Source organism: Aulonocara stuartgranti (assembly GCF_965226115.1).
Source record: "Aulonocara stuartgranti genome assembly, chromosome: 10".
In the NCBI taxonomy this organism is placed as follows: domain Eukaryota; kingdom Metazoa; phylum Chordata; class Actinopteri; order Cichliformes; family Cichlidae; genus Aulonocara; species Aulonocara stuartgranti.
Genome location: NC_138946.1, coordinates 7,248,985 through 7,275,973, shown reverse-complemented (window position 1 = coordinate 7,275,973; position 26,989 = coordinate 7,248,985). Strand labels below are relative to the sequence as shown.

General features: G+C 41.5%; 2 protein-coding genes across 11 annotated transcripts in view; one reads left to right on the top strand and one right to left on the bottom strand.

Moving 5' to 3' along the window:
* Nucleotides 1-26,989, top strand: part of capn5b (calpain 5b) — a 63,479-nt gene that overhangs the window by 25,201 nt on the left and 11,289 nt on the right. For 8 of the 10 annotated variants that reach the window (XR_014279273.1, XM_082549073.1, XM_082549070.1 and 5 more), the window contains 7 exons: nucleotides 5,933-6,064; nucleotides 13,256-13,339; nucleotides 17,175-17,383; nucleotides 18,479-18,671; nucleotides 22,665-22,858; nucleotides 25,781-25,858; nucleotides 26,783-26,978. Coding sequence is in view for 9 of the 10 variants with exons in the window: in XM_082549073.1 (XP_082405199.1) it covers nucleotides 5,933-6,064; nucleotides 13,256-13,339; nucleotides 17,175-17,383; nucleotides 18,479-18,671; nucleotides 22,665-22,858; nucleotides 25,781-25,858; nucleotides 26,783-26,978 (1,086 nt within the window). In the remaining variant the exon portion in view is untranslated. The remainder of the gene's footprint in view (nucleotides 1-5,932; nucleotides 6,065-13,255; nucleotides 13,340-17,174; nucleotides 17,384-18,478; nucleotides 18,672-22,664; nucleotides 22,859-25,780; nucleotides 25,859-26,782; nucleotides 26,979-26,989) is intronic. The other 2 variants (XM_082549075.1, XM_082549074.1) reach the window with 1 other exon arrangement.
* Nucleotides 13,653-14,418, bottom strand: ompb (olfactory marker protein b). The gene has a single exon (XM_082549079.1). The coding sequence runs from the start codon at nucleotides 14,308-14,310 to the stop codon at nucleotides 13,828-13,830; it is 483 nt and encodes a 160-aa protein (XP_082405205.1). The 5' UTR covers nucleotides 14,311-14,418; the 3' UTR covers nucleotides 13,653-13,827.

The window sequence follows — 26,989 nt, the reverse complement described above, 5'->3', positions numbered from 1 at the left end:
AATCAGAACTGACGAGACAGGGAAACGTAAACTGAACACACTAAAATAACACAGACTTTCAAAATAAAGTAGGAAACACATAACAGTCACGCAAAAACAATACAATACCAACGCCAAATCGTAACATACCCGGAGGAGCACCTAGACACTCAAATCCACACACAATTACGGTCACAGTCGTAACACCTCCCTGTACACCAATCATCCTTTAATATTAAACATTTAAAACACTGACAGATGCAGTGAATAACACTGATCATCTTTTTCTAAGTCCTAAACTAACCTTTCCACAATGCCTGCTGTTTGAGTACGAGATAACATGAGCATGATAGGTCCCCTTATGAAGTACTATCTGATAAAGTAGTATTTTTACCTGCCAGTGGGTGGTGCTTGCATAGAGCCAGACTTGAATTAATGAGTGCAGCGGCATTCAAAAGAGTTGGGACTTCACCACCAATTTTGCAGATCAATATCTCCCATAGCATTACCAGTGATTGTTGCTGTGGTTTTTCTTGGTGCAATCTATCCTTTAAAAAAAAAAAAAAAGTAAAGAATGTAGCTGACCCAAAAATCTACAAGACAAAGCAGAGCTCTGTTTTAACTTGTTAATACAAAAGCTGATTCTGTTCTCTCTGCAAGCTCTTAGTGCAGCATTTCGTTCAAGGGAGAGTGCACGATAATGAAGTTAAACATCAAATTACTTAGGAGCAGAGTGGCTATGAGAGAATGAAATGTTCAGAGCAATCAAAATGTATGAGGTTCCAGACAAAAGCTCATTTAAAATACTGTATGCACACTCATTGTACTGAGCTTTTCTGCAAACTCAAGTTTACATTTAGGTCAAAGACGCTGTTTAGGATTAGAATGTTTTTAGCGTTATTTATAATTGATCATCTCCTGATTCTGCTCTGATTCGGTCTTTTTGACCCAGCTCTGCATCGAGTAACCTTTTCTCTTATATGCAATAGGTTCAGCATATCCTTAACAACTCACTTCAGTATGGCTTCTCTGACTCATTGATCCATATCGGACTCCTTTCACAATGTTTGACTGCCTCTCCTAGAGTAAACGTGGATGCATTGACATCTGAGATCAACAGTGGACTGACTGGCTTCCACAGATAGGGAAAAACTCCTGTTTAGATCCAAATCTGTTCCAAACAGTAGCAGAAATACGCCGGCTGGCCACAGCTGTTACGAGGTACAGTTCACATTTAGTGTTTTTGATTTCTCTTGGGGGACTAAAACATGTTTGTCCTACAGCGCCCACTGTAGCTAGGAATTAGGATGGGCACGCAAGCAGAACTCACTTGACTACAATTCACAATATACTGACATCTAGCAGTAAGCTTTTTTTCACATAGGATATTTTATTTAAACTCTTCATTTAAAGTTTGAATTTGTGGGCATTCCCTTCTCGAGTCTTCATGTAAGGTTAGAATGTATAGGAGTATTTTAATGGTCTTCTAATTCTTACAGGTTATTCTGGTCCTTGAAAATGAAAAGATCCCTGGGGCCTATTTTAATAACTATTGTAATAACTTTCAGCCAATTTATCTTTCTATAATGAGGAAAGCTGCTGTTAGCAGGCATTGTACCTAACTGTTTGGGTTGGTAGTTTGTTATCATCAGAGGATTGTGGGGGGCGGGTCAGAGGATTGTGGGGGGCGGGTCGGCATTTGGATGTAAGCAGATCTAGGTGAGAGTCCTTGATACCGGCTTAAGTTAGTCTCTGCATAGCCTAACCTAGGGTAATAATCGTAGCATCAGAAACGCTGACCTCGGTCCTGACTTCCTGTACAGGGGTAACTAGGAACCATTGCTATTTCTCATCCTTGAACATCAATAACTGCTAATAATTCAAACTTCATACACGAGTTTGTCCTTTCAGCTGGTCCAAACTGCCAAAGCAGGTGGTGATGGACGCAGCCGTTACTGTTACAAGTGGTGACAGTTTAGTAGTGTCAAGGAATGCAGGTAGGGAAGAAGAATGTAAACTGGCAAAAACTGTGTGTAAATAATCCAAGCTTTCATTTTTTTCTAAAATGTTGGGTTACTTTGGATTCTCACTGCTGGATTGCACTTTTTATTCTCTGGGTTTTTGCACTCGTGGCTCATGTCTCCTTTACCAGCTGATGAATGGTGCTGAGGAGGGCTATGAAGCCGGTTGAAAGGTTCTCAATGGCAGGGTAAATGATTAGGCTGTGCTCAGCCACAATATTCACATTACTTCAGAGACTGCAGGGCTGGGCACTGATCAATACTCTATTACTTTTCCACCTGAGCCAATCCCTGGATGGCAGGCCACCACAGGGAGCCCTCGCCGCTGCTCAGACTCCACCAATCAATGTTGTTGCGGACAGGGAGAAGAAACGTGATTAGATATCTTAACTCCGACACAGTTTCACAGAACAACATCAAAACATTGCCTCACAAAGTTCTGCCGACTTGCACGTACAGAGAGATTTCAGACAGGAAGCTCTGGTGCTGGTCAGTGTAAGGTGAGAGGATCCTGCTGGTAGAGACTGCAGGCCTCTGGGGAGCACTGCAGTGGCCTCTGCTTCAGATTAAAAGTTTGCTTTTGCAGCATACAGCTTTGCAGAGTCAGCAAATGACTGACCTTATTGTGTCCTGTGTGTGTGCACACGCTTGCAAGCTTTAGCTTCACACACTTGTGTGTATCTGTATGCTGTGATCTGCCTTTATATACATGCACATGAGCCGTGAAGGCTGATAATAGCACTAATCTTTATGATTAAAGTCAAATGGTGTGCTTGAGGCCGTCCCAGCCCACATTGGATGGGCTATTAGAGGGCTGATTCAGTCATACTTAAAATCACCCCTAGGGCACACGCTTTAAGTCTCTGTTCAGCTGCCATGTTTAGACTGTAAAACAGTATGCAGACTACCGGGATTTGCCTCAGGTTTAGAGTCTCTTCTTGGTGGCTGGGTATGTGTATCACCAAAAGACCTGCATGTAAATATTTTAACTTCCAAATGAGCTGCAGAACTCCAGACGTCCTATGACATTAACATCAGCACAGAAACTGTGTGCCGGGAGCGTCATGGCATGGGTTTCCTGTAGGTGTAATGTGTAGGTGGTCCACATAGTGTGGCTCACAGAAAAGTCTACATATTCAAAAAAATCATACCTTGTGACTATAAACAAGATCAATAGAACTTAACCTGGTAATATATTAAATATTAATCTATTACAGGGATACTCAATTAGAATTTAAGAAGGTCCAGAGAAAATTTTCTCAAACAAAGGTCCAAAACATCACAAAGTTCCACACTTACTATAATTCAATATCGGATAAACATGATCTTCAGGCATTCAGTTGGCACTGCATTAAAAACAGGCATGATTCTGTCGTGGAAATCACTGCATGAAATGAGGAACACTTCCACTGTCTGTGAACACAGTTTACCATGCTGTCCACAAATGCAGGTTAAAGCTCTATCATGCGAAGAAGAAGCCAGATGTGAACATGATCTAGAAACACCACCATCTTCTCTGGGCTCACTTAAAATGGACTGAAGCAAAGTGGAAAACTAAATACGGTCAAGGAAAACTAACAATGATTAAAGTCAGATCTGGCGAGCAGATGCACACAAGTTACTGTGAACTAAAAAGCATCAGTCACATCTTTCCTAAATGTGGATTCTGCAGAATTGGTAACGCAGGTGTAAAACGAGTGTAACCGTTTTCTAAATTTTGCCTATCTAAAAGCTCAACCTGCACCATGCTCTCTCCCTCCTGGCCCCTCTTTTACTTTTCTAACCCTAGTTGAGTGCTGCCAGTGTGTAAAGATAAAGAGCTGCTAAGTGGTCCCATGCTTGCTGCTGCCTGTTGAGTAATGGCCGAGGTGCTCATCGACCCTCTGGTCCCATAAAGCAGAGAGCAGAGAACAGACAGGCTTCACACCCAGAACACTGCAAGCACAGCTCTGCAGTAAAAATGAAGCTGGCTCATATTTTGTATCAGGTTAAATTAAAGCTTGGAGTTAGTGCATTAGATGATTTTATACAAAACAAACTCTTCTTTGAATTTCCATGAAACACCTGTTTCTGTTTTATTCTGTCTTAGGTTTTTTGTTATTGTGCTCCATTATTTTATTTCTTCTATTTACTTGAGCTTGTTTCCTTGTGTAATCATTTTTTAACTGTTTTGTTTTGCCATATTATATAGAACGCCAGGTTAGAATCAGAAAATGTTTAGAATAATATGAAGTAAGAGAAAATTGTAAAATCTATGGTGCATAGTATCATTAAAAGATAAAGAGAGTCCCACTTAAATTAGGCTGATAAGCCAAAAGCCTGCATTCAACAGCTCAGTGCTGCACTGATATTACCATTTCTTTGCCAGCTGGTTATCATATTGTTACAAAAATGTTACTCTGCTATTACTAACATATTTGTTTCCATATCGTTATCTTCAGGCATTGTCCTGATAATTAAGTAGTAATAGCTTCCTATTTCCATATTATTACCCCACTATCACTACATTTTTATTGAGCTGCAGTAGAAAGAGTGTCAGGGAACTTAGTTTGCTGCTGTAAAAGTTACAACTACCATGCAAAGAAAAAACATGGATCAGCAGGATTCAGGAGGGCCTCCATCTTCTTGTGAAAATTGATGGAATTAAAATCCCAGTAAAAAAATAAAACAAAACAACACCGTTTGATCCACAGTCTCCCTGGACAGTCTCTGATTGTCAGCAGCTTCATTTTTCAACATGAAAATAATCTTAAACACTGTTGAAGAAGTGTGAGATCATGTTTACAGAGAACAGAACAAAAGGCGGCCAGCATCCAAAGATCTTTGAATGCCCTTCAGGAACCCTGGAGAACTATTCCTGAAGACTACTTAACAAAATTCTTGTCTTAAATCTTGTCTTAAAGAGTTCAAACTGTGCTGAAGAATAAAGGTGATCATACTACACATTAACTCTCAAGCTTGCTAGAATTTGACACTGTTGTTGCCTTATATAAAGTGTTTCCTATGTGTTGGCACCCATTTCAGTAAATTCCCAAACGCTTACAGAGAGTCTTTAAAAGCAGAGGTGAGGCAACACTGTGGTAAACATGCCCATCTCATGTTGCTGTCATCATCAGGTAGAGCTGGTGTTCTAGTACTTGAAAGCTCAGTGGTTTCAGCCCCAACTCCTCTTGTCCACATGTCAAAGTGTCCTTGGATAACATACTGAACTCCAAACTGTGTGAGTGTTGAGTGAGAGTGGAAAAGCTCCATAAATGCCACTCAATTCACCATTTACACAGCGACCCAGATTTGTTGGAAACGGGATTGCATTTGATTTTTAAAAGGTGCAGATAACCTTGTGTAGCCAGCGTGTATGGACGAGAGTAAAAGTGTCCACTGACAGCACACAGCCTCTTGTAATCGCCCCACAGAAGATGTGGCTGTGCGTGCCGATAGATGTGCAGAGTCCAGTTTACATGCAGGAGAAAAAGCGTGAGCAGCTCATTGAACGTGTTGTTAGCGGTAATAGGCTGTCTGTACACACTGTGCCAGAAAATGGACTTCGACACAGCAGCCGCAGCAAATGTGATTTCACAAATGCACACAGCCCACCCATCACCCCCCCCCCACTCCCGACTCCTGGGTAGAAGATCATGACTGTGAAACATGGATGCATAAGGACAGATGGTTTCTTTCTGATTCATGAACTCAATAACCTATTTATGCACCTCTGTGCCTTGTACTGTGGGCTGTACACACAGTTTATTAACCAGAAACCTCATTTTAGAGGCGTTTCACCCTCAAAACAATAACTTGCTTTTTTTTCCCCCATTAAAATTTTTTTTTTTAAACACATATAAATAATAGTATGAGTTCCTGCAAGGGTTTTACTCATGTACTGGCTGTGCAGCGTGTTTCATAAGTGTTTTTGTCTTTCTCTGGGAGTGTAGGAGCTGTGTGAGGACCCTCACCTGTTTGTAGATGGCATCAGTGCACACGATCTGCATCAGGGACAGCTGGGTAACTGCTGGTTTGTCGCAGCGTGTTCCAGCCTGGCCTCCCGAGAGTCTTTGTGGCAAAAGGTAAGAACATGTTTTTTCCTCTGCCTTTTTTCCTGATTACAAGGTTGGATTAATGTTGTATTAAACCCTGAAGACATAAACCCACCGATGAAACACTTCTGGTTTGCATTGTGTCTGTTGTTACTGTAAATCTGCACTTAAATGATTTTAAACAAAGTGTGGGTGGGGGTATTTTTAAACTCCAGACCAAGCTTGTTATTAGCTATGGGTGGTATACATTTAGGATCTTTTTAAGATTATGGAAATGTAACTTTGAAATCGTTGCTTCAACCACTCAGTCATCTTCAAAGCAAGTTTGGTGGATCAAGACGGCGATAAACAGCAATAAGATGGAGTCGGTCTGCTATCGGTTTGTGATAGTTGAATTTGAGTTCCTTAATGCAAAGAGACGAGTCGCAGACAAATTGTTCAGATTCAAACTGATTGCAGTGTGTTTGCAAACTGTTTACAGTCAGTCCAAGTTGAGCCACGATTGATTTTCATCCATGTCTTTTTGGATCTTGAATGTAGCAAGAAACCCACCTAGCTAGCTAGTATTACCCAGCATGCTTTTCAGATTTGTGATTTTATAAATGTTTAGTGTTATAAATTGTAATTTTTCAAGTTCCAATTCCCCACGCATTTCTCCACCTCTTGTGAAAATATTGAACTATTCCTTTAAAACCGAATAAACTAGTGACTGCAGCTGCTTGCTAGTTGAAAGCTGCTGTACTCTTTTGCTCCCTCTAATGGCTGAGTGTCCATTTTTGTCAGATAACTTCTTCTCACTGAACAGTTGCCAGCATTACCAAACAAACCACACACAACCCTTTGGTTGAGGATCGGCCAGGTAATGGAGGCATAGTTAAAGAGAGAAAGTCCCTGTGCAAAAGTGTGCACAGTACATTGGAAAAAAGGGATGCATCATATGCTCGACTGTGTTTAAGCATCCATTAGGAAACATTACTATAAGAAGTAAACACCAGACTGCATCAGTCAGTAGAAGTCTGAATGGTGGAGTCTAATGTGGAGTCTCTGAGGACAGACTGGAAGCACTAAGGCTAGATGGATGTCCTCTGAATGGGTTTTTATTAGTGAGGGGTTTTTTATTATTATTTTACATGGTTAACCAGCAGAGGCGTTTCTGCACTGCTAAAGCAAGCAGGGGCACACTTAGCCGTAAGAAGACAGAATACAGTTAGGTCCATAAATATTTGGACATTGGACATGGACAACTTTTATCTAATTTTGGTTCCATACATTACAACACTGAATTATTAAAGGAAACAACTAAGATGCAGTTGAAGTGCAAACTTACAGCTTTAATTCAGTGGGTTGAACAAAGAGTGGATAAAATGTGAGGAACTAAAGCATCTTTTTTAGTACAGTCCCTTCATTTCAGGGGCTCAAAGGTGATTGGACAAATTAAATAACTAAAAATAAAAAGAACCCTGTCATTGGTTTGCCTCTGATAGCTGCAGACTGGAAACACCCCACAAGGGCTCCAGCTTGTCTAGCCATCTCAGTGTGGCCCTTTGTCAAACTTACCTATTTTCCTGCTGCTAACATATCAACTTTGAGGACAAAATTATCACTTGCTGCCTGATATATGTGCCACAAGTGCCATGATGAGAAGATAATCAATGTTATTCACTTCACCTGACAGCGGTTTTGTTATGCCTGATCAGTGTAAGCCCTTCTAACACCAAATCCTGTCACTTAGCAGCCATCTTTGCAATGTGTCTGGGCAGTTATTCAATACAGCTCAGAGGTGTGATACATTTTCCCCAAAGTAAGACTTAAATGGAAACAAAAACAAAAATAAAAACAGAAAGACACGATTTGCATCCAGTGGTTTCAATTTAAATCAGAGGAACCTGTTTTGCTTGTTTATCTCTTCTTCTTGTTTCTTTTCCTCTTCTGGGTGTGTGTTTGTGCTGTAGAACCACAACAGCTTTGGAGAGTACATTTGTGGTTTTTGTGTTTGGACCACACGTTGTGCATTATGGAGAGTTGCTGGCACTCCATTAATGTATGCATGGTAAACCCCCTCAGCTAACCTGAATGATCAAACCATGGAGAAGAGGCCAAGGCTCGAAATACACTCACATAACAATTATATAACCTGCTATCACAGAGCCTACACAACCTACAACATAGACTACTATTCGGGATTCAGTGCCTTGTCTGCCTTTTAGCCAATTCATAAAAGGAAAAGCAACAAGACTTATAATGCTCTTATAATGCAGTTTAAAATGTTACTGGTTAGCTAGCATTCAAATACACCTACCTGTTTGAATGCTTCAAAAGGTATGCAACTGACACTCAAAATAGCCCTGATTTGAATACAGTTTAAATCAGTGAGTAATCTAAAAATTTAGAATTGACTGAAGGAACTGCAGTTTTTGGCGTTTCCACTTTGACTTCAGAGGTTCCTGCTCTGTAGCAATATTAGCATTTTAGCTCTGGTGAGGCTTATTCAAGCTTGTAGTGGCGACTACTTCACCAGTGAATGCAGACGTTTGTACCCCTCAGCCATAAACGCTGATGGAGTGTTATTGGCGCTGTGACTGGCAGGCGGTGTGGATATCCAAGTCTGTGAATGCGATAACTCGAAAACGAGGCAACGTAGGACTTTCAAATTCATCAAAAAACCATATGTGTATCTACTAAAATTCATAAGGTCAGAGGTCAGGTTTTCTGAAAATCTTGTGCTCTTGTGTGTCACCTAAGACTTTCATTGGTGCATCTACTAGGAGGCTCAGGGGTAGCACTGGCAGCCGCTAGTATGTTTTTTCACTGTAATAAAAATCCAGAATTAATTCACAAGTGGAACTTCTGTTTTTGTGACATCTATGGCAGATTTATAATTTGGAAAAAAAAAAGTTTTATGCAGAAAAAAATCGGATATTCTTCTGATTTTCTCGTGTTCGTTTTGCATTGTGATCAGCCTTAGCAGGTGTCTTTTTCAAGATTTATTTTTAGGCATTTTGATTCTATTTGATAAGATGGGTAATAGGTGAAAAAGACGGGGGGGGGGGGGGTGACATGCAGCAAAGTGGATGTCATTATTAATCAGTCATAGCTGTTGTCCAGCAGTGTGGTTTGTTGTAAGGAGATGCAACAGTGCTTTAACAGATTTCATCCAATGTTTACTACCTCTGCTAATTGAATAAAGGTGCATTGGAGATCTTTAAATGGACCGCAGAGAGCTTCATTCAGCTGTCCTTACTTTCAGAGATGTAGTTCGCTGCAATGAAAAGTCAATTTGAAGCCTTTTAAACACAGATTTAAATAAACAAGTGTTTGCATCCTGATTGGCATCACACATCCACTATCACCAGCTCGAGCACACAAACTTGCAGCGTTTTGTCAATAAAGAGCAGTTTATTTGAACTGTGCTGAGCCGGTTTGAAGTCTCTGGCGTCAGAATGATTCTGAGATGTTCTTTCACGTGCTGATAGAGGAAACAAAATGATTAGTGAGGTTTAATGGGATTTGAAACAAGATGCCTCAGCCTGTTCTAGAGAAATGCTGTATTGTGGAACTAGGCCGAGTACACATGGGGATGCTTACATGGCAGCTTGATCAGGTCCATCCTCAAGGAACAGCATGTCTTCTGCTTATTTCCCTTCTTAGGTCTTTAGTTTTGGCTGATTATTTTGTTCTGGTTTTTCCTACTTTGTTAATGTCTTTTCTTTTTTTTAAATGATGCACATGTCTGATTAGAATCACTGTAAATCTTCCTTAATCCACCTGAGCTTGTTGAATGCATGTTTGTGTTGATTATTGCCATCTACCTGCAGTGTAATTGTTCCTGTAATTTAACAGCTAAAATTCACAGGCCATTTTCTGGTGCATTGCAGTTGTTATCAGACACCTGTAGGTGCATTATCACCACAGTAGGCCTTTCTTTGAAGTCCCAGGTGGCGTTCTGAAATGATAGGTGCACTTGTAGGCTTGTTTAATGCAATTTTAAAATGCATGCACACAAGTACAGGAATTACGTTTTGTGTGAAATTTGTAGCTTTCCCTGCATTCGCCTCTGGAGCCCACCCGGTCTTTTAGTTCTACTAAAATAGAGTTTTCGGAGTGCTGCCTACACACGTACACATGGCAAAGAAGTTATAAAACTAAAACTTTTATTGCTGAGCCACTTACAAAACAAACAAGATGAAAGCCAAGAACAAATAATCCAACCAAACCTTCAAATCTTCCAAAAGACAAACTGCAAGGGATGAAACAACAAAGAATAGAAAACTGATAGGGTTTAAATACACAAGAGGAGATTGGGACAGAGTGAACACATCTGGGGAAACAGATGAACTGAATCTAATGAGATAAGGGACTGTCAAAGTAAAGCAGGAACATTGGGACAAGGACTAAGACATACTAAATTGACAGAACTAAACAGGGACACAGAAACCAGACACGGGGACGCAACTGACTTCTCACAGGAGATGCTGAGGACAAAAACATAAAGACTAGGACAGACTGGACACGTCAGGTAACTTACAAAATAAACAAGGTGTTTAAGTTCCAGTGTATTTGACCTCTCAGGGCTGCTGTAGGCATATAAAAGTGTGGCACTTCTTCCAGAATTGCTCCTGTAAAGCCACAAAATGCTGTAAATCATAAACTCAACTGTGTCCTGCCTGAACAGGAGAGACTATTTCAGATGCAAAACGAAGTGTAGTCAGTGTAAACACAGACCAGAAGAGGGTCCATCATACTCGGGCACGGTACGAGGTAACTGCACCTAATTTTAGAGCACCTTCAGTTTCAAAACAGTATCAAAATATTCAAACCAGGTTAACATTTCTTTTGTGATTTTTGTCTGTTTTCTGTCACACTGAGGTTTTAAAATTCTTTTTTGCACCTTGACTTGAGAAAAACATCTTCTTCTTTTTTCTTACAAAAAACCACAAGAAGATGCAGTGTTTAAATAACAGTATGTTAGTAATGTAAAGCACATATGCTTTGTGTGATGGTAAACGTGGAGAAAAAAGGAAGTAAATTCGTGAAATAATCTGCAGGCAGGAGGAAGTTTTTATGGAGTGGAGCATACTCAGCACAGGCCCGTCTACACCGCAGATGACCCTCCAATCAGCACCTGCAAGAAAGTACAGCTCAACAGAAAAGAAAACAGACACGTAGGGTCATTTGGAAAATATCCGCTCCATGCTGCCACCCCTCAGTGAGCGTCGCCTGCAGCTGCTAAAGGAACCTTCCAATCAGCATCCGCTGTTTTTTTTCCAAGATGTTGCCACCGGTTCATTCTTTTCTTGTTTCTTGTTCTTCGTCATTAGAATTTGTTACATAATAAATTATAATACACTTTTTAAAAAAAAAAATACATCCAGGTTTTAAAACATTTATTACTGACTCTGTCGTGGAACCAGAGTTTCTTCATTCCTCATTTTGGACACATTTTATTGAGTAAAAATGTATAGGGACACATTTTGCTGGGACTTCCCATGATGCACTGTGTGTTTCTTCTTCACTCACCTTTTCTCTCACTGTGTGTTTATACACATTGCATCTGCATTTAATCGTTAGCTATTATTAATCTCTGGCTCTCTTCCATAGTGTGGCTTTTGCCCTGTCTTCCTTCTTCTTCCTGAGTCCGGTTCTGCTGGAGGTTTCTTCCTGTTAAAAGAGAGTTTTTCCTTCCCACTGTCAACAAGTGTTTTACTTATTTGGGTTCATGTGATTCCTTACTTATTGAAGTAAACTGAAATTCATTATTCTTATTTGAAATAATCTGCCTTGCTATGGTTTCATGTCGGCACCTTTGAATATAACCAACACTTGCAGTCATTGCCTCAAAACAAGTGTAAACAGGAGGAGGATTTTTGTTTCTTTTTAATAGAGATTTAATGCGGTTGTGCTTCCACAGACATACAGGTTTGTGTCCTTTCCTGTGCTTTTTGTGTTTGTGTGTTAGGAGGTCGTGGTGGAGACTGGAGGAGAGACAGGTGGACCATTTTACACATATATCAAGAGACTGAATGAGCTAGTTGTTACTATGTACCGTTTTAGCTGTTGGGGTGCTCCCACTCATATAGTCTACATTCTTTTTTTTTTTCATGCTCAATGTGGAAAAAAATCCCTTGTTAGTCTCTCTCTCAGTAGCAGTAGCCCTGTTCTGGTTTTGTCGTGTAGCATGGAGGGTGGATTGCGCCACATTAATGAGTAGACATTACTGACTCCCTCTGTACCTGTGGTTAGCAGTTATTACTAATCTCATGGGGGGGGGTGATAGGCATACCGCACAACCTGATTGGGCTCTAGTGCCGAAACACTAACCGGTCGTCACACAGGAAGTCCAGATCAGCTCCAGGTGGATGCTTAGTTTAAGTTTTCCCTATAAACCAAAATATGTCAACAAAGTATAGCTGGGACATCTTTCAAGCCATCTAAAAGCTAACCATATAAAAATGTCATGAATTTAAATGTAAATGTGCAGGAAACAAAGTAACAGGTTTATTTATCTTTTCTTTTTTGGGCAAGATAATTCATTTAATTCATGAAAAATTAGGCTTTAATCTTAGAATCCTTTATTCTTAATTCACAGTTTTTGAATGCATTAAGTAGCCAGTGTCAGGTCTTGTAAGCGAGAATAGACATCCTCATTTACTTAGTTTCCTGCTAGTTTTACTTCCTGTGAGAGCAAAACAAGTAAATGGTCCAAGTCTCCCAGGAGCAGACACATCTCCCTGGAGATCCTACTTCAAAACATTTTGTACTTTTGTACCAGTTAATTACCTGCAAAAAGCTGCCAGCTTTTAAAGTTCTTTCAAATAGTTCTGGAAATATTTTAACTTGTAATTTTTGATGTTCTTTTATTTGTGTTAATGAGAAAAATCCTCACTTGATAATGGGATGACCGGTGGGCTTATTTCTCTGGTGCATTAGTTTACCTCTCAGTCACAGGGCGACAGGAAAGAGTGAGCAGAGAAGACATACCAACGAGGACAGTCGGTGAAAATTCATATTCATGCATTCAACACTGTTGGCAAGATCGATTTAATTGAGACTCTTGAGAATATGCAGAGTTAGATTTTTTTTTTTTAAGCAAAACCGAGCCTCTGAGTTGCATGTTAGTCACACGCTTTGTACAGACAAGAAACGAGTCTAAATCCTCCTGTCGTCTGGGTTATTTTCCTTTTTCTCTCACACTTTTCCAGACACTTGTCTTCTCATTCACAGTTAGCATTTCATCCCCTGAGGCAGTTTGAAAGCAGTCAGGGCGAGCCTGCAGGAGGAAGAAGTGGAGGAGGAGGAGGCAGAGAGGTGAAATCCACATGCATCTCCTCACTTGTTTGTCAGGGTCAGGTGAGGTGGCAGGAACCTGTTCCCCTCGTCCGCTGGGGAATAGTTGCACCCATCCACAGAAGTAAACACTGTCTCTATGCATTATCTCGTGTGGGAATCGGCTCCAGCAAACCCTTCAGGGCTGGCTGTTTGTGAGTTAGAGATGGGATAACAATTTTGTTCAACACTCAAACCCAAAGCACTTAAGAAAATGCAGATACGCCTTTTAGAATGATTGGATTTATTTCAATGATCTGATACAAAGTTATGAAACAACAACCTGTTTTGATCACTAAAGTGTTTTTGAGTCCTTAAAGGATGTCATATGGCCTGTGTCGATATTTTAGAGGGGAGGAATCATGAAAGGAGACAGAGGGCTGGCTTTATAGTAGCGGGTTCCTCAACTGAAAGCACACAAGGACTGAAGATGAGTCCAAGTATCTGTCCGAGATCATACACGCCAAGTCTTATTTGTCCACTGTGAAGGTGATGGAGCAGTCGACCGTCTCTGGGCTGCAGCCTTCTGAAAATGCAAACAAGAAGTACATCACCTTCCTCACCTTGGCCAGCTCCGCGATCCTCTCACCGAACTCGTCAGCGTCAGCCTCGTAGCACTGGACCGGCGCGTCGTCCCCATCGCCCGCTGCTCTCCAGAAAACACCTGCCGGCTCGAGCAGCTGACGGGTCATCAGGTTGGTGAGGTCAGGCGTCCAGAGCTGCGAGGTACCCATGATGGTGAGGCGGCCCGGCTGGGCCAGCCACACCTTCCAGTGTAAGAACTGGAGGGACTGGTTTGAGAAGTCCAGCCGGTACACGGCCTCATTGCCCTGCAGCAGGCGCTCGCCCTCCTGCCTTTTTTGGCCGCGCTGCTGCAGGGACTGAACCCGCAGGCGCATCACCTCCGTCAGCTCCACGTCCAGCCGGAAGGGCAGCTTCACCTCTTTAGACATGCTCAGAGGGCACACCTTGACAGGCAGAGAGGTCAATACCAACTGCAAGGCTGGATTAGATCGGCAGCTGTGTCGAAGATAATTTATCTCTGTCCAGACTCTCCTGTGCTCCGCTCCTTTCTGCTGGCTTACACATGAGCGTGTACTACTGATAGTAGAGGCGGGTCTTACTTAGAACTACAGAAGGAGATAGAGAAAACAAGATGCAACCACAGTGCAGGGTTAGCCCTCAGGGAGCTGTGCTTAATAGTGTTTGTCACATTCGTTTGTGTCTCTGCTTCCTTAGATACAGATTCTTAACTGTAACACATTTATTGCATGAAGTGTCGTCTAGATTTTGGAAGCCTGCATGAGTGGCAAAACAAATGTGAATGCCAGAAGTAAGAGTCAGGTGGTCCCTCGCATGTAATGGGTGGGCTTCTATCATCTGAGGATAAGAAGAAGGGAGTGTTAAGAAAGCCTCTTCACTCCTCTTATGTGGCAGCAGGGGAAACCCGCGACGCTTTGTGCTTGTGTCTCTGGTCAGTCGTTGGGTCACTTTCCCTCCAGAGTTCAGCTGCTGTATAGCAGCACTGCCGAGCTGAAAGCTGAGATAGATGCACACTGCAGAGACAGAGACTAAGTAGCAGCGAAGGTGGAGTGCAAGAGAGATTGCTTCCCGAAGGATTACGAAATGACTCTGTGGTGTGGTGCTTAGTTTTTTTTGTTTCTTCCTTCTCCTCGCCTGTAAAAAGGAGCTGTTGCTGCCTCTCAGAGCTCTGGAGGGGCCAGATTCTCTCCATCAGTGGGTGTCACCTCCTGCAGAGAGGGTTGACAGTAACTGCTGTTCAGTTAGCGCACCCTGACATCTCCAAGAACTCCCGCTGGGACAGTCAGTCACACATGTTGTCGCTCTCTGCATCATTTGCAGGTTTTATTGGAGACTGTATTCATGCTGATAGAGGCTTCACAGACACCCTTTTTGCAGGTCACTTCTGGTGTCCATAAGGTGCTCCGTTATGACTCTGAGCCGCAGTGGGATCACAGTGAAATGATATTTCATAAAAGATGAGAGCAATCACACCACGCTATAGTTCAGAAATCACTTGTGTCCCCTTGTACGTTTCTGGATGTTGTCCGGTCACTGATTTCATTTCATTGCAGAAAGTATGAAGATAATCATCATTTAAATATGTGAGTTATAGAACCAAATCAGTCTGAGAGCAGCTGATGAGGAGGAGAGAACAAAGCTCTTCTTTGTACCAGGATGTAAACATGTTTATTTCTGCTGTCTGCAGTCTGTTGGGATTAACATTATTTTGGCTGTTTGACTGATTTCCTGCAGCAGGAAGTTGTGTTCAATGAAAAAGCTGAGATAAAATATTGCTCGCCACACATATGCGGACCAGCTGGGAGTGAAATTCAAACATACAGTGGGAGCTACCGTAGACTAAAGTAGAGCTAAAAGGAAAAGCCCTGGACTCTGCACTCTCAACCACAAACACACACAGCAGCATGCATAACAGTCTAAGGTAGCAGAAACAAAGAATTGGGCGTAACCAGGCATTAATATCTGATCATATGAAAGAGGTTAAACATCTTCTTAGCTTAACTAACACTGGGTTGGTGAAAGGAGATTGGGGACATGTCAAAAACCTCTGGGAGGAATTTTGCTCATTGCGTCAGGAACCAAACTTTGCTGGACTGGCACAGCATTGTTTCTATAACAGAAGGAGAGTGAGAGGCTATAATAGAAATACCATAATATTAACAAAGGCTGTAACCTGTCTGCTGCAGATATTTCTTTATTTTAATCGATATCAGTCAAAAAATGTTGTCATTTAACTTTGGTTTGCACTTTTTTAGGAAATTTGGGTGTGATTAAGATAATAGATGGTTTCATTATTAAAGAAAGACTGAAATACAAGCTTTTTTTGCCTGCATTGAGTCAGTATTGTAAATGGCGAGTTATATATCAAATACATATTTACATGTGCAGTCCTGCATTCATACACGTGCGCATGCTTTCTTAAATCAGTTAAGTGATAACTATATGCACTTTGTGATACTAGGGCAGTTTTTAGTTGCCTCTCCATTGTGTGGACCGACTCCAGCGCCACTGTCTCAGACTGCAAGGTGGTGGTGGCAGACATTGTGAGCTTCTTGTAGGTGCAACACTTCTTCACCTGCTGCAGGTGTGGTTAAAGGGACCCTCCAGCACACAGGGGCTCTCCAGAGCAGAAGGACGACTGCCGTGACCGGTTTCAGTCCAGTACGGTGGAGTCAGTGTCTCTCACCGTAGCTGAAAGATATCAAAGACCTGAGGGACCTGAGCCTGGAAGAGCACTTTGAAACTTTGAACTTTGAAAATAAGAGGACTGTAAACTAATAAATGAGTTGCAGGTAATGTTGCTCTCTTGGTCAAAAGGAGGTCAAAAGTTCTCAAAGTTGGGTTACCGAGCCACGTCTCTGTGCAGGAAACACTGCTCTGTGTCTGCTCTGGGCTCTGAGGTCATCAAGAAATTCCTGATACGTGTATTTGTTTTACCTCCCCTGTGAAAAAACTAACTACAGTTCACAAAATGGAGTCTGGTTATGGGCATTTCGCTGGGCCAGAGGAAATGCAGGCAGCCAAAACACACACACACACTGCAGTCAAACAGTTATTACCTCTCACCCATGTCCTATTACAGCTGGATTTATGACTGTGAAAGCCAAGGTTATAAATTTGTCCCCTAATCCTGAACGCAACAGCAGACATGAGGGGGACGGTGGTCTCGCTTCACCTGCCCACTCCACTATGATATTATTTGTGCTCCATGGACCAACGGCTATTTGTTTGGCTTACCTGCCCCTCTGCTCCCCTGTCCTCTTCCACCATGTAGGTCATTCCAGACTGGAAGGAGCAGGAGTGGGATACAGAAAAACCAGACTCCTACGCTGGGATTTTCCACTTTCGCTTCTGGCGCTTCGGGGAGTGGGTGGACGTGGTGATTGATGACCGGCTACCGACGGTGGACAACCAGCTGGTCTACTGCCACTCCAACGACAGCAACGAGTTCTGGAGCGCCCTGGTGGAGAAAGCCTATGCCAAGTGAGCATCAGAGGCAGCAGATTTTACTTAAACTCGACTATAAATCCATCGGAGTCAGATTTATGAAGCTTGTACAGAGTCACCAAGGGTGTGGTCACATATTGGTGTCATTAACAGTTTTTTTAACATCACAGATACATTCATTATTCCTAGAAATCATCCCATAACACAGAAATTTGTAAGATGTGTTAAACTGTGCTGAACGTTTATCATTTATCAGTGAACAGGCGAGACGAGCACATTTCAGCAGGTTTCTGTCCACGAAGCAAAAACACCAAAAGCAGCCCGATACAAAGATTTATTATGTCCTTCATAAAACACAAGATGACACAAGAGTACATCACTTTTTAGACGTGGATGACTCAGCATTGATATCAAATAACAAAAATAATTTTAAAGCTATGCGGAAAACACTCTCTGCCTTTTTTTGGACATTAATAAATAGACATTTTTACCATAAGCTTGAAAGCAAAATTTAAATAAAATGCAGGAATTAAGTGTAAAACAATGAAGTGTAAATTTCTGTTGCTACACCTGTGAATATGGCATATTTTTTGTGATTTTTAAACAAAAAACATAAAACTCTACAATCTGTTGTAGAGTCAACAGCATAAGACAGCTAAAAAACAGACTGGAAATAAAAGTGCATTACTTTATGAAGGTCAGCGGTTCTTTTGTGCCTTTCATATTAAAAAGGTTCTTATGAGTCACATCTGTGGGCAGATTACTCCAGAGATCAACATTCATTCATATGCACAAGTTTGCTCTTTTAGTTCTTTCATGGAAAAAAGATAAATCGGTTAAAAGATGTGATTGCACAGTTCGATGTGATGTCCATTTTCTCAGTATTTTGTACGTCAGTTTGATTTTATAGATTTGCTGAACTATTTTTATTGCTTACACTTAGTCATTTAATTGTAACCGGTATCTGTAACTCGATTTTAAATTGGAAAATTCTCTAAATAAATAACACAAAAACAAAACACATCATGGCCTTATCTCTGTTACCACATTTAACCAGTCAGAAGTAACCTGTTTTTGCGACTGTCCCAAAAAAATAGGAACTGTATATGAAATAGTTCCCTCTTCCTGCAGGGTTTACGGCTGCTACGAGGCTTTGGATGGGGGGAACACGGCTGACGCACTGGTGGACTTCACGGGTGGTGTTTCTGAGCCCGTGGACCTGCTGGAGGGTCAGATGGCCACAGACGAGGCGGCCCGTAACCAGCTGTTTGAACGCGTGCTCAAAGTCCACAACAGAGACGGCCTCATCAGCTGCTCCATCAGGGTAAGAACCGTGCGAAAGGTTCAGCTTAAAGAACACGCTAAGAATCACCAGTTATTCTAACATGCTTGTGTTTGTTGGATGTACATATATGAATATGAAGCACCAAAAGAAAACCTTGAACACAGCCCTCAAAGCAAAGCTGATTTTCTTTGTTAAGACTAAAATTTGGATTACAGTTCAATTTCTGGCCATACTTCAGTAATTAATGCGCTAATTACTGCACAAAAACTCTCTTACTGGAGGTCAGAGTCAAAGATGTTGGTCTAAACTGCAGCTCAACCGGCTGATGGAGTAATTTTAGTCAGAACTTAAACCTCATCCCACTCCAATAGTCAGAGGATGTCAGTCTCTGCTGTTCGCACTTTATCCAGGTGCAATAGCACAGAAGTAGAGTGCAATTTAAAGACGCATTCAAGCACCTGACTTTTGTTAAGGTTCAAAAATTGAGGAAGGAGAGTACAAACCAACCATGGAAACATGAAACAAAGCCATCGGGAAGCTCGCACTTGGCATTTCAACAGCATTCAAAACCCTGCTGTCTGAAAATTGTGTAATCACCCACAGCTGACCTCCCCAGAGCCCTTTAATAATTAGAACGTTTTCTATTCTGATTTAAAATCCAGGGATGAATAACCAACCTCTGCCTGTCGTGACTGACTTTCCAAAGACATTCAATTGTCTGGCAAAGATAGCAGCCATCTCAGAATCTCCGAATGAGCTCTTCTCAAAGGCTCTTCAACTTTGTGCTATAATTAATGTGCGAACGAGGTGCCATTGTGCGCAACATTTCAGATTTTTGCCTGTGTGTCTTTTCCTGTCCTCAGCATTTGAAGAACCAGACCCGGGTATTGTTATAGGCTTCCTGTTAGCAAAAGCAGGTTTTAATGTGGGGATTAATAAACGGTCCATTCCAGTGAAAAAGAGAAGCCAATAAAAACTCACTTATAAACCAGGACAAATTTATGGCCATTTGTATTAAAGTTATAATGTAAAGACGTGAATAGTCAGTTAAAATCACGTTCTGTTACTAATTTGGTTTTTTTTCTGCTGTTAGTTATACTGAAATGACACACAAGGTTTTTGCACCCTGACGACACATAACTGTAGCTGTAAGGTACTAGTGCTGGAAATGCAACAACAGTCAAACTTCAGGGCTGTGTATGAAGTTTCTTTGAGTCTCTATTTTATTTTATGTATTTATTTTCTGGCTCTAATTTACAAGTTATATGTGTGTGTGCTCATATGTGTTTGAGCACAGGAAATTATTATTTTTGCAAGAGCTTCTGTTTTTATTTGAATAATTTAAGGAGACAGAAATCGGTCTTTCATTCCTATTTTTTTTTTTTTTTTGCTGTTAGTAAAATTTATTCTTGGAACTCATTTAGGGTCAATTTAATTTTCACTTAAATAGCACCAGCCTTACAACAACATTCATTTCAGGGCACTTTACATTCCCTTTGAGCAAGCCCTTGAAAATATTCAGGAGGAAAAATAACAAATATTCACTGCAGCTATTTGCAACATTGGAAAGTAGAAAGTCAGACTAATTTGAGTACAATAAATGGGTCAAATAAATCTTAATAGAGTCTATGCTAAGACACTATTATTAGGACTGTCATTTTGAAGCATAGACAGCCTTAAACATGGATGTAGCCACTCTGATGTCACCCACTCGTTACTGAAATCCTGTTCTGCACCTCGAGCTGAGCATTTTCACCGTTGACATCTTGATGTTTTGAAACTAAAGATGATGAAGTGTGGATCTGACTGACGTCGGCAGTCATTGGCCAATGAGGATAGCATTGATAATCCTGTCTTTTTGACACTAAAAGGTGTTAAAGCGGTTCGTATACCAATCAGAACGTTGGTGGATCGATCCCCGCCTCCTACAGTCCACATTTTGATGTATCCTTGGGCAAGATATTGAACTCTGAATACCCTGATGCATTCATTGTAATGTGGGTGTGTGTAAATATTAGATAAAAGTGCTTAGGTATAGATATCAGCAAGTGACTCAAAACGGAGTAGAAAGATACTATATAAGTAGCAGTGGGTTACTGTAATTTGCAAGATGATCTTAATGTTTTATTCAGTGTGATCTGAAACTAGAGCACGAGCCCATAAAGCCATCAGGAAAGTGCTCACTGAGGTCCCAGAGGGAGCTGAGGGCCATTTTCCCATGAACTTCTGTATAACCAAGTCTTTTTACAATAAGATAAGCAGCCCCCTGCTGGCCTTTTAAAAAGATTAAATTCAATTGCATTTATTTATTTATTTATATAGCGCCAAATCACAACAAGAGTCGCCTGTAGGTGATTGAGATTCTAAGGTTAAGACCTCACAATAACAGAAAAAAAAACCCCCATCAATCAGACGACCCTTTGTGAGCAAGCGGGAAGGAGAAACCTCCTTTTCCCATCTGTCGGGGCCGGCTGGGGGGTACAGGACAAGATGCACCTAAGAATTCAGGTTTCAGGTGCTTAACTTTTAAGACCAGGAGGCTACGTCCATCTTTTATGCTGTCTGAACCTCCAGTAAACTGAGAATTACTGCTCTCCTGCCACCATCTGTTAAGACATCAATATAGCAGCTTTTCTACAAAGCTCAGTTCTTCCAATAAAACATTAAGCCGACTCACCTCTATGCAAGAACAAAATAGTAAAAGCTGTTGCGAGCATAGATTTCATGTAAAAGATAACAGATGTTGGTTACTCGAGCTTTTTGAAGTCTCACCTTTTTGCCTTTTTTTCTAGCTTTTTGGCCCCTGCAGCTTGCTTTATTTTGTTCGTTGCTCTTTTTTAACCAAAGCTGATCATATTTGGTATGTAAGTTGAACATACTGACATGGCGGTCCGTGACAGTATACATGACGGACATAGCCTATATGATGTCACCCATTGGTTTTGCACTACATTTCCACATTCCAGCGTTAGCATTTTGTCTGCCACCATGATGGGGGGGGGGGTGGTTTAGAGCCAGAAGCTTATAAATCAGCTAACACCACCTAGCATTTAACAAAGCTGCATTCATAAACTATACAGGTGGAACACACACACACACACACACACATCTGCTAAATATTTTCGGCTGCCTCATTTAGGGGTCGCCACAACAGATCATCTGCCTCCATCTCACCCTGTCCTATTTCTACCGTGCTCCTCTGTGACACCAGCCCTCTGTATGTGCAAACTGTCCTTTCTTCTTTTGCCACAAATCCCCCATGACAATCATCTTCACCCACTCCACCCTGCCTCGGCTCTCTTCTTCACCTCTCTGGTGCACTGTCTGTTGTTTTGGATGGTATTTAAAATCTCTCTATTCCTTGCATCTTCAACTTTCAAACCTGCTTCTACGTACTTTCATACTCTTAATGGATACTTTATTGATCCCCATGGGGAAATTACTTGTTTTCTCTGCATTTGACCCATTCACTCAGTGAAGCAGTGGGCAGCCCACTAAGCAGGCGCCCGGGGAGCAGTGTGTAGGGACGGTACCTTGCTCAGGGGTACCTCAGGGTAGCCGTTAAGTGGATTCGAACCGCCGACCTTCCGACCATGGGGCGATCACTCTTGTGCATACCTCCACCTCTCCAGGCTGTCTTCCACCTGCTCCCTCCTCTCACCACAGATCACAGTGTCATCTGCAAACATCGTAGTCCACAGATACTCCTGCCTGACCTCTTCTATCACCCTGTTTATCACCACTGCTGATAATTAGTTCTAATTAACAGACTATTAAATACTAGAAAATACATTTTTAACTAACCAAAACTGAAGCACAAACCTCAGGGATGGGATAATACTAGTGAGAATTCCTTTAAAAAGACTTTAAAGGAACAACAGCACAAACACACATTTAAGAGGTCCCTTAAATAGTTTTGTAGACTGCCTCAAGTGGCCACCAGAGGAACTGCTTTTGTGTGTTAGCTTTGTTTGTTAGCATTCTTTTCTTTTGTCTAGACTGACAGAGGCATCTGTGTTTTCTGCTTTCCAGGCGACCACAATAGAAGACATGGAGGCGCGGCTGGACTGCGGTTTGGTCAAAGGCCACGCCTACGCCGTGACAGATGTACGGAAGGTGCGGCTAGGTCACGGACTGCTGGCCTTCTTCAAGTCGGAGAAGCTGCACATGATCCGCATGAGGAACCCTTGGGGGGAGAAGGAGTGGAGTGGCCCTTGGAGTGACAGGTAATCACAACACTGCCACCTGCAGGCAGGAAGATAAACTACTGAAGCTCCTCAGTCTCTAATCCTACCCTGTTAAAGGTAATTGAGCTGTCTTCATCTATCATTACTCGTAGCAGACATCTTACCTCTGTGAGTCAGATGTGGAGCATTCCCAAAACAATGTATTTTGCCCGTAATAGGATACGTGACCGTGTCACGATCAATTTAACCAATTACATAAATTGAAAATGTCAAAGTGCGCCAGTCCCTCAGAATTTGACTCACGAGGTTTCTAAGAGACGTAACATGACGAATGATTAAATGCCAAACGACCGAACAGAAAGCAATCCATACATAAGGTCCAGGACACAGAGAAAAGAGAAGGACAATGGGAAATGTCATGTAGACAATGAAAAATGGAAATGCAATCAAGCTAATGGGCCGCTGAGCAAAGAAGAACGGCTAAATTCAGCCCAGTCGGAGAGCCGCTTGTTTATGAAAGCAGCTCAGACGTCCTTGAGAAAAATGTTTCAGCTCAGGAGTGGGTAAAACGGAAAAATAAATGTGCTTGCTCCTCGTCTCTGTCTTTGAATCGTGAACGGGCAAATTCGGTGAAACAAACAGGGAGCCGGTAAAGTCGGATAATAACAGACTCTGAATTATTGATAAGGCTGAAAGAGAGACAGCTGTTATTAAAGAGACGTGAGTCATCCCTCATCATTCACTCACTGTCGCTGAATAATTCATTCATGGTTTGATAAAACCCGTTACTGTAAATGGTGGCTGACAGACCGCTGGACGTTTGTCAGGGCATCATAAACAGAGACATAAACACAGAGCTAATGCATCCAGTAAAACACCTGTGTTTCCCCTGAGCACTGAATACAGAGGAAACCTTGATGTGCAGGTATGATTCACACGGTAATAAATACCACGACTGGTGCTGTAAAATAGAGCTCAGGAGGGAGAGACGCGCGCGCAATTCATTTGTCTGAACTCGATACAGCTATTCAGAAATAAACTTTATAGCTGTGGTCGTTATAAGTCTTGCAATTAATATTTATAATATTCTGTTAATAATTTAAATGTTTTTCCTCTTCCCCATATTTGAGGTCCCACCATTTTCATAGCAGGCAGATGTATATACTATTATATTATATATTGTACATATATTTATTAGTTTCAGATGTAGCCATTCTTGTATTTTGCTTGTTTACATTATTGTATTTTGCACAACTCTGTTGCTTGTGAAGCTCGCACACAAGAATTTCACTCACATGTGCTGTACCAATGTACCTGCACATGTGATGTGACAATAAAAGTGATTTGATTTGATTTGATTATATTATTTTACTAGTATGACTGTACGCATCTTAAATTAAAGTTGTATGGTTTAAATCTGCTAATCTTGTGTAAATGTGTTTACTATTACCCTTAGGGATTATTTGCAGTACTCTGAGGGTAACTTAAGGTTAGCTATGAAAGGAAATTTTGCACTGAAAGTAGCAGAAAATAAAAATTGAAATATTTCGAGTGACAAAGACATGTTTGAAGCAACAGATTGCAGGTTTTTCCTCACAATTAAAGACTTGGGCAGGATTTATAAAACAGTATGGTAACGCAGGGATGAGTAGATCTGTTCAGTTTTATTTACAGTATGTAACGCTGAATCACAGCAACAGTCACCTCGAGTTGCTTTATATTGTAAGGTAAAGTCAGTAATACAGAGAAAACCCCAACAATTAGACGACCCCCTATGGGCAAGAAGAAAGCCAGAGTTTAATAATAACTAATGATTAAATGCAGAGAAATGTCTAAACACGGGTGATGGAGAAGACAAGCGTGAAGAAGAAACAGTCCTAGTTAATAGGCCTGTTAACTAAAAGAGGATTCAGATACACTTGATTAAGCCCTAACGACAAATGTTTTTAGCCTAATCTTAAAAGTAGACAAGGCGCCTGTCTCCCGAATCCAAACTTTGAGCTGGTTCCACAGAAGAGAGGCCTGAAACCTGATTGCTCTGCCTCCCATTCTACTTTTAAATATCCTAGCAACCACAAGTAAGCCTACAGTCTGAGAGCAAAGTGCTCTTTTGGGGTGATTATAGTATTAACCACAACATGGTTTATGTAAGTCAAATGCTGACTCGACCAGGAAAGGGATGATCAATAAATCGTGCTTAAGAAGCATTTGCAGGGACAATTTTCATTTGTTACAAAGAAGTTCTTTATGGATGTCGACTTCTGTCTTCCCACTGATTGTTGTACATATTTCTGGCACTTCCCCCTGCTGATAGTAGCAGCTCTGACAGGTAGACGTGGGCTTTCATCTCCACACTACGAATGCAGTGTCATACTAGACTCCAACAGGGAGCAGTTGGCTCTGTGCAGCACCTAAGCTGAATGAGAACAGTAAAACAATCTTGGATGTTGGTTACTTGAAAGTATAATTACGTGTTCAGACATTATTTTTTGAGGTCTCATTTGTAGGCTTGATTTTTGCTCGCCCAATGGTCCATTTATAGTTGGTCTTTTAGAGGCTTAAAGGTGTTTCGTTTGTGCCGTTTATCCAGCAAGAGGTTGTGAAGGCTCCTGTAATGTGTGCTGCCGTCACAGAGGAAATAAATTGATGATGAGCAGGGGGAAATTAGCTGTCACAAATGATGAGCTCAAAAAGATAATGCTCAAGGATCCCCCCTCCATGTGCAGCACCTGAGCCCCCCGGGCTCTGTTGCAGGGGTTGTGTAAAACCAACACACGAGACAGAAGATAACGTGTCAACTACAGACGTCACCCAGAGCAGGTCCAAATGGGTTCAGGTCATGAAACAGTGAGGCCTTTTACTAAAATCTGACACACTTATACAACAAAATTAAAGTCTACCTCTAACAAAAGCTCATTTCACATAAAAGCCTGTTTGCTCTTTTGTTTTTGCTCCCTGCAGTTCGGAGGAGTGGAACAAGGTGAGCAAGAGTGAGAGAGAAAAGCTGGGCGTCACCGTACAGGACGACGGCGAGTTCTGGTGAGAGCCTGAAAAAAATACACCCACAGTCATTTTGTTACATTAAAAAAAGGCTACAGCACTTTTATTTTCAGGCACTGATGTTTGGGCCGCAGGAACAGTTTGACATTTTGAGCTTATTTTACTTCCTGCTGAGATTTTTGATGTTTTGATCCAAAGCTAAAGCAGATGGCCTATCATGTTTGATGTCACAAAGGTAGATGCTCATACTACGGACATTATATTTTTGACAAACCCAAGGTTAGGACCAATGTGAAATGTATCTGTTTCAGGGGTTGAACTTCAGAACTGCTGTTCTGGGAAGACTAGAATGTGAAACGCACTTCTTCCTGTTTTTCATTGTTTAATTCCCTGTGATGTAAATGAACCACATAAAGATAATTAAGCAATTAAACATGGTCTAAAAGTATACGCATTTCTGTGTTGTCCTTTTCTTTGGCACCAACCTCAGAATGATGAGGGGAAGGCAGAGACATGAATAAGGCCTTCAAATCACCTCTGATATATGAATAGCTCTTACAGTGAAACTAATGAATTTCTGTATCTCACCTACAGGTGGGTAGTTTAGCCAAGCATCAAGAGTATAAGCTAGCCTGGCTTAAGCTCATTTATTAGTTTATTTATTACTTTGTTGCTTTGTTGCATGTATCACTAAAGAAAGAAGTCAAATTAGAAATAAGATTAAGAAGGTTATCTTCATCGTGTCAAATAAAATGATGCAGTTCTTCTTCAGAAGCCCTCGGCACTCAAACTTTAGGCTCATTTTATCTCAGCTCTGTACATCCTAACCATTTGCTTTGCTCCTGGTTTTGTTTCCTCTGCTTTTGTACCTGTTCAAGATCTTCTTCTTTCAAGCTTTTTCCTCTAGTTGGTATCCACTCTCTCTGCTCTCTTCTCTCCTCTTTTCCTGCTGCCCTCCTGCAGGATGACATTTGATGACTTCTGCCAGTACTTCACTGACCTGATCCTGTGCCGCCTCATCAACACCTCCTACCTGAGCATCCACAAGACCTGGGAGGAGGAGGTGATGAGGGGCTCCTGGGTCCACCGGCAGGATCCCCTACGCAACCGATCCGGAGGCTGCATCAATCACAAAGCCACCTTCCTGCAGAACCCTCAGGTCGGTACATG

Excerpts from the sequence above, each read along its gene's own strand:
- ompb (XM_082549079.1), bottom strand. The coding sequence starts at position 14,310 with ATGTCTAAAGAGGTGAAGCTGCCCTTCCGGCTGGACGTGGAGCTGACG.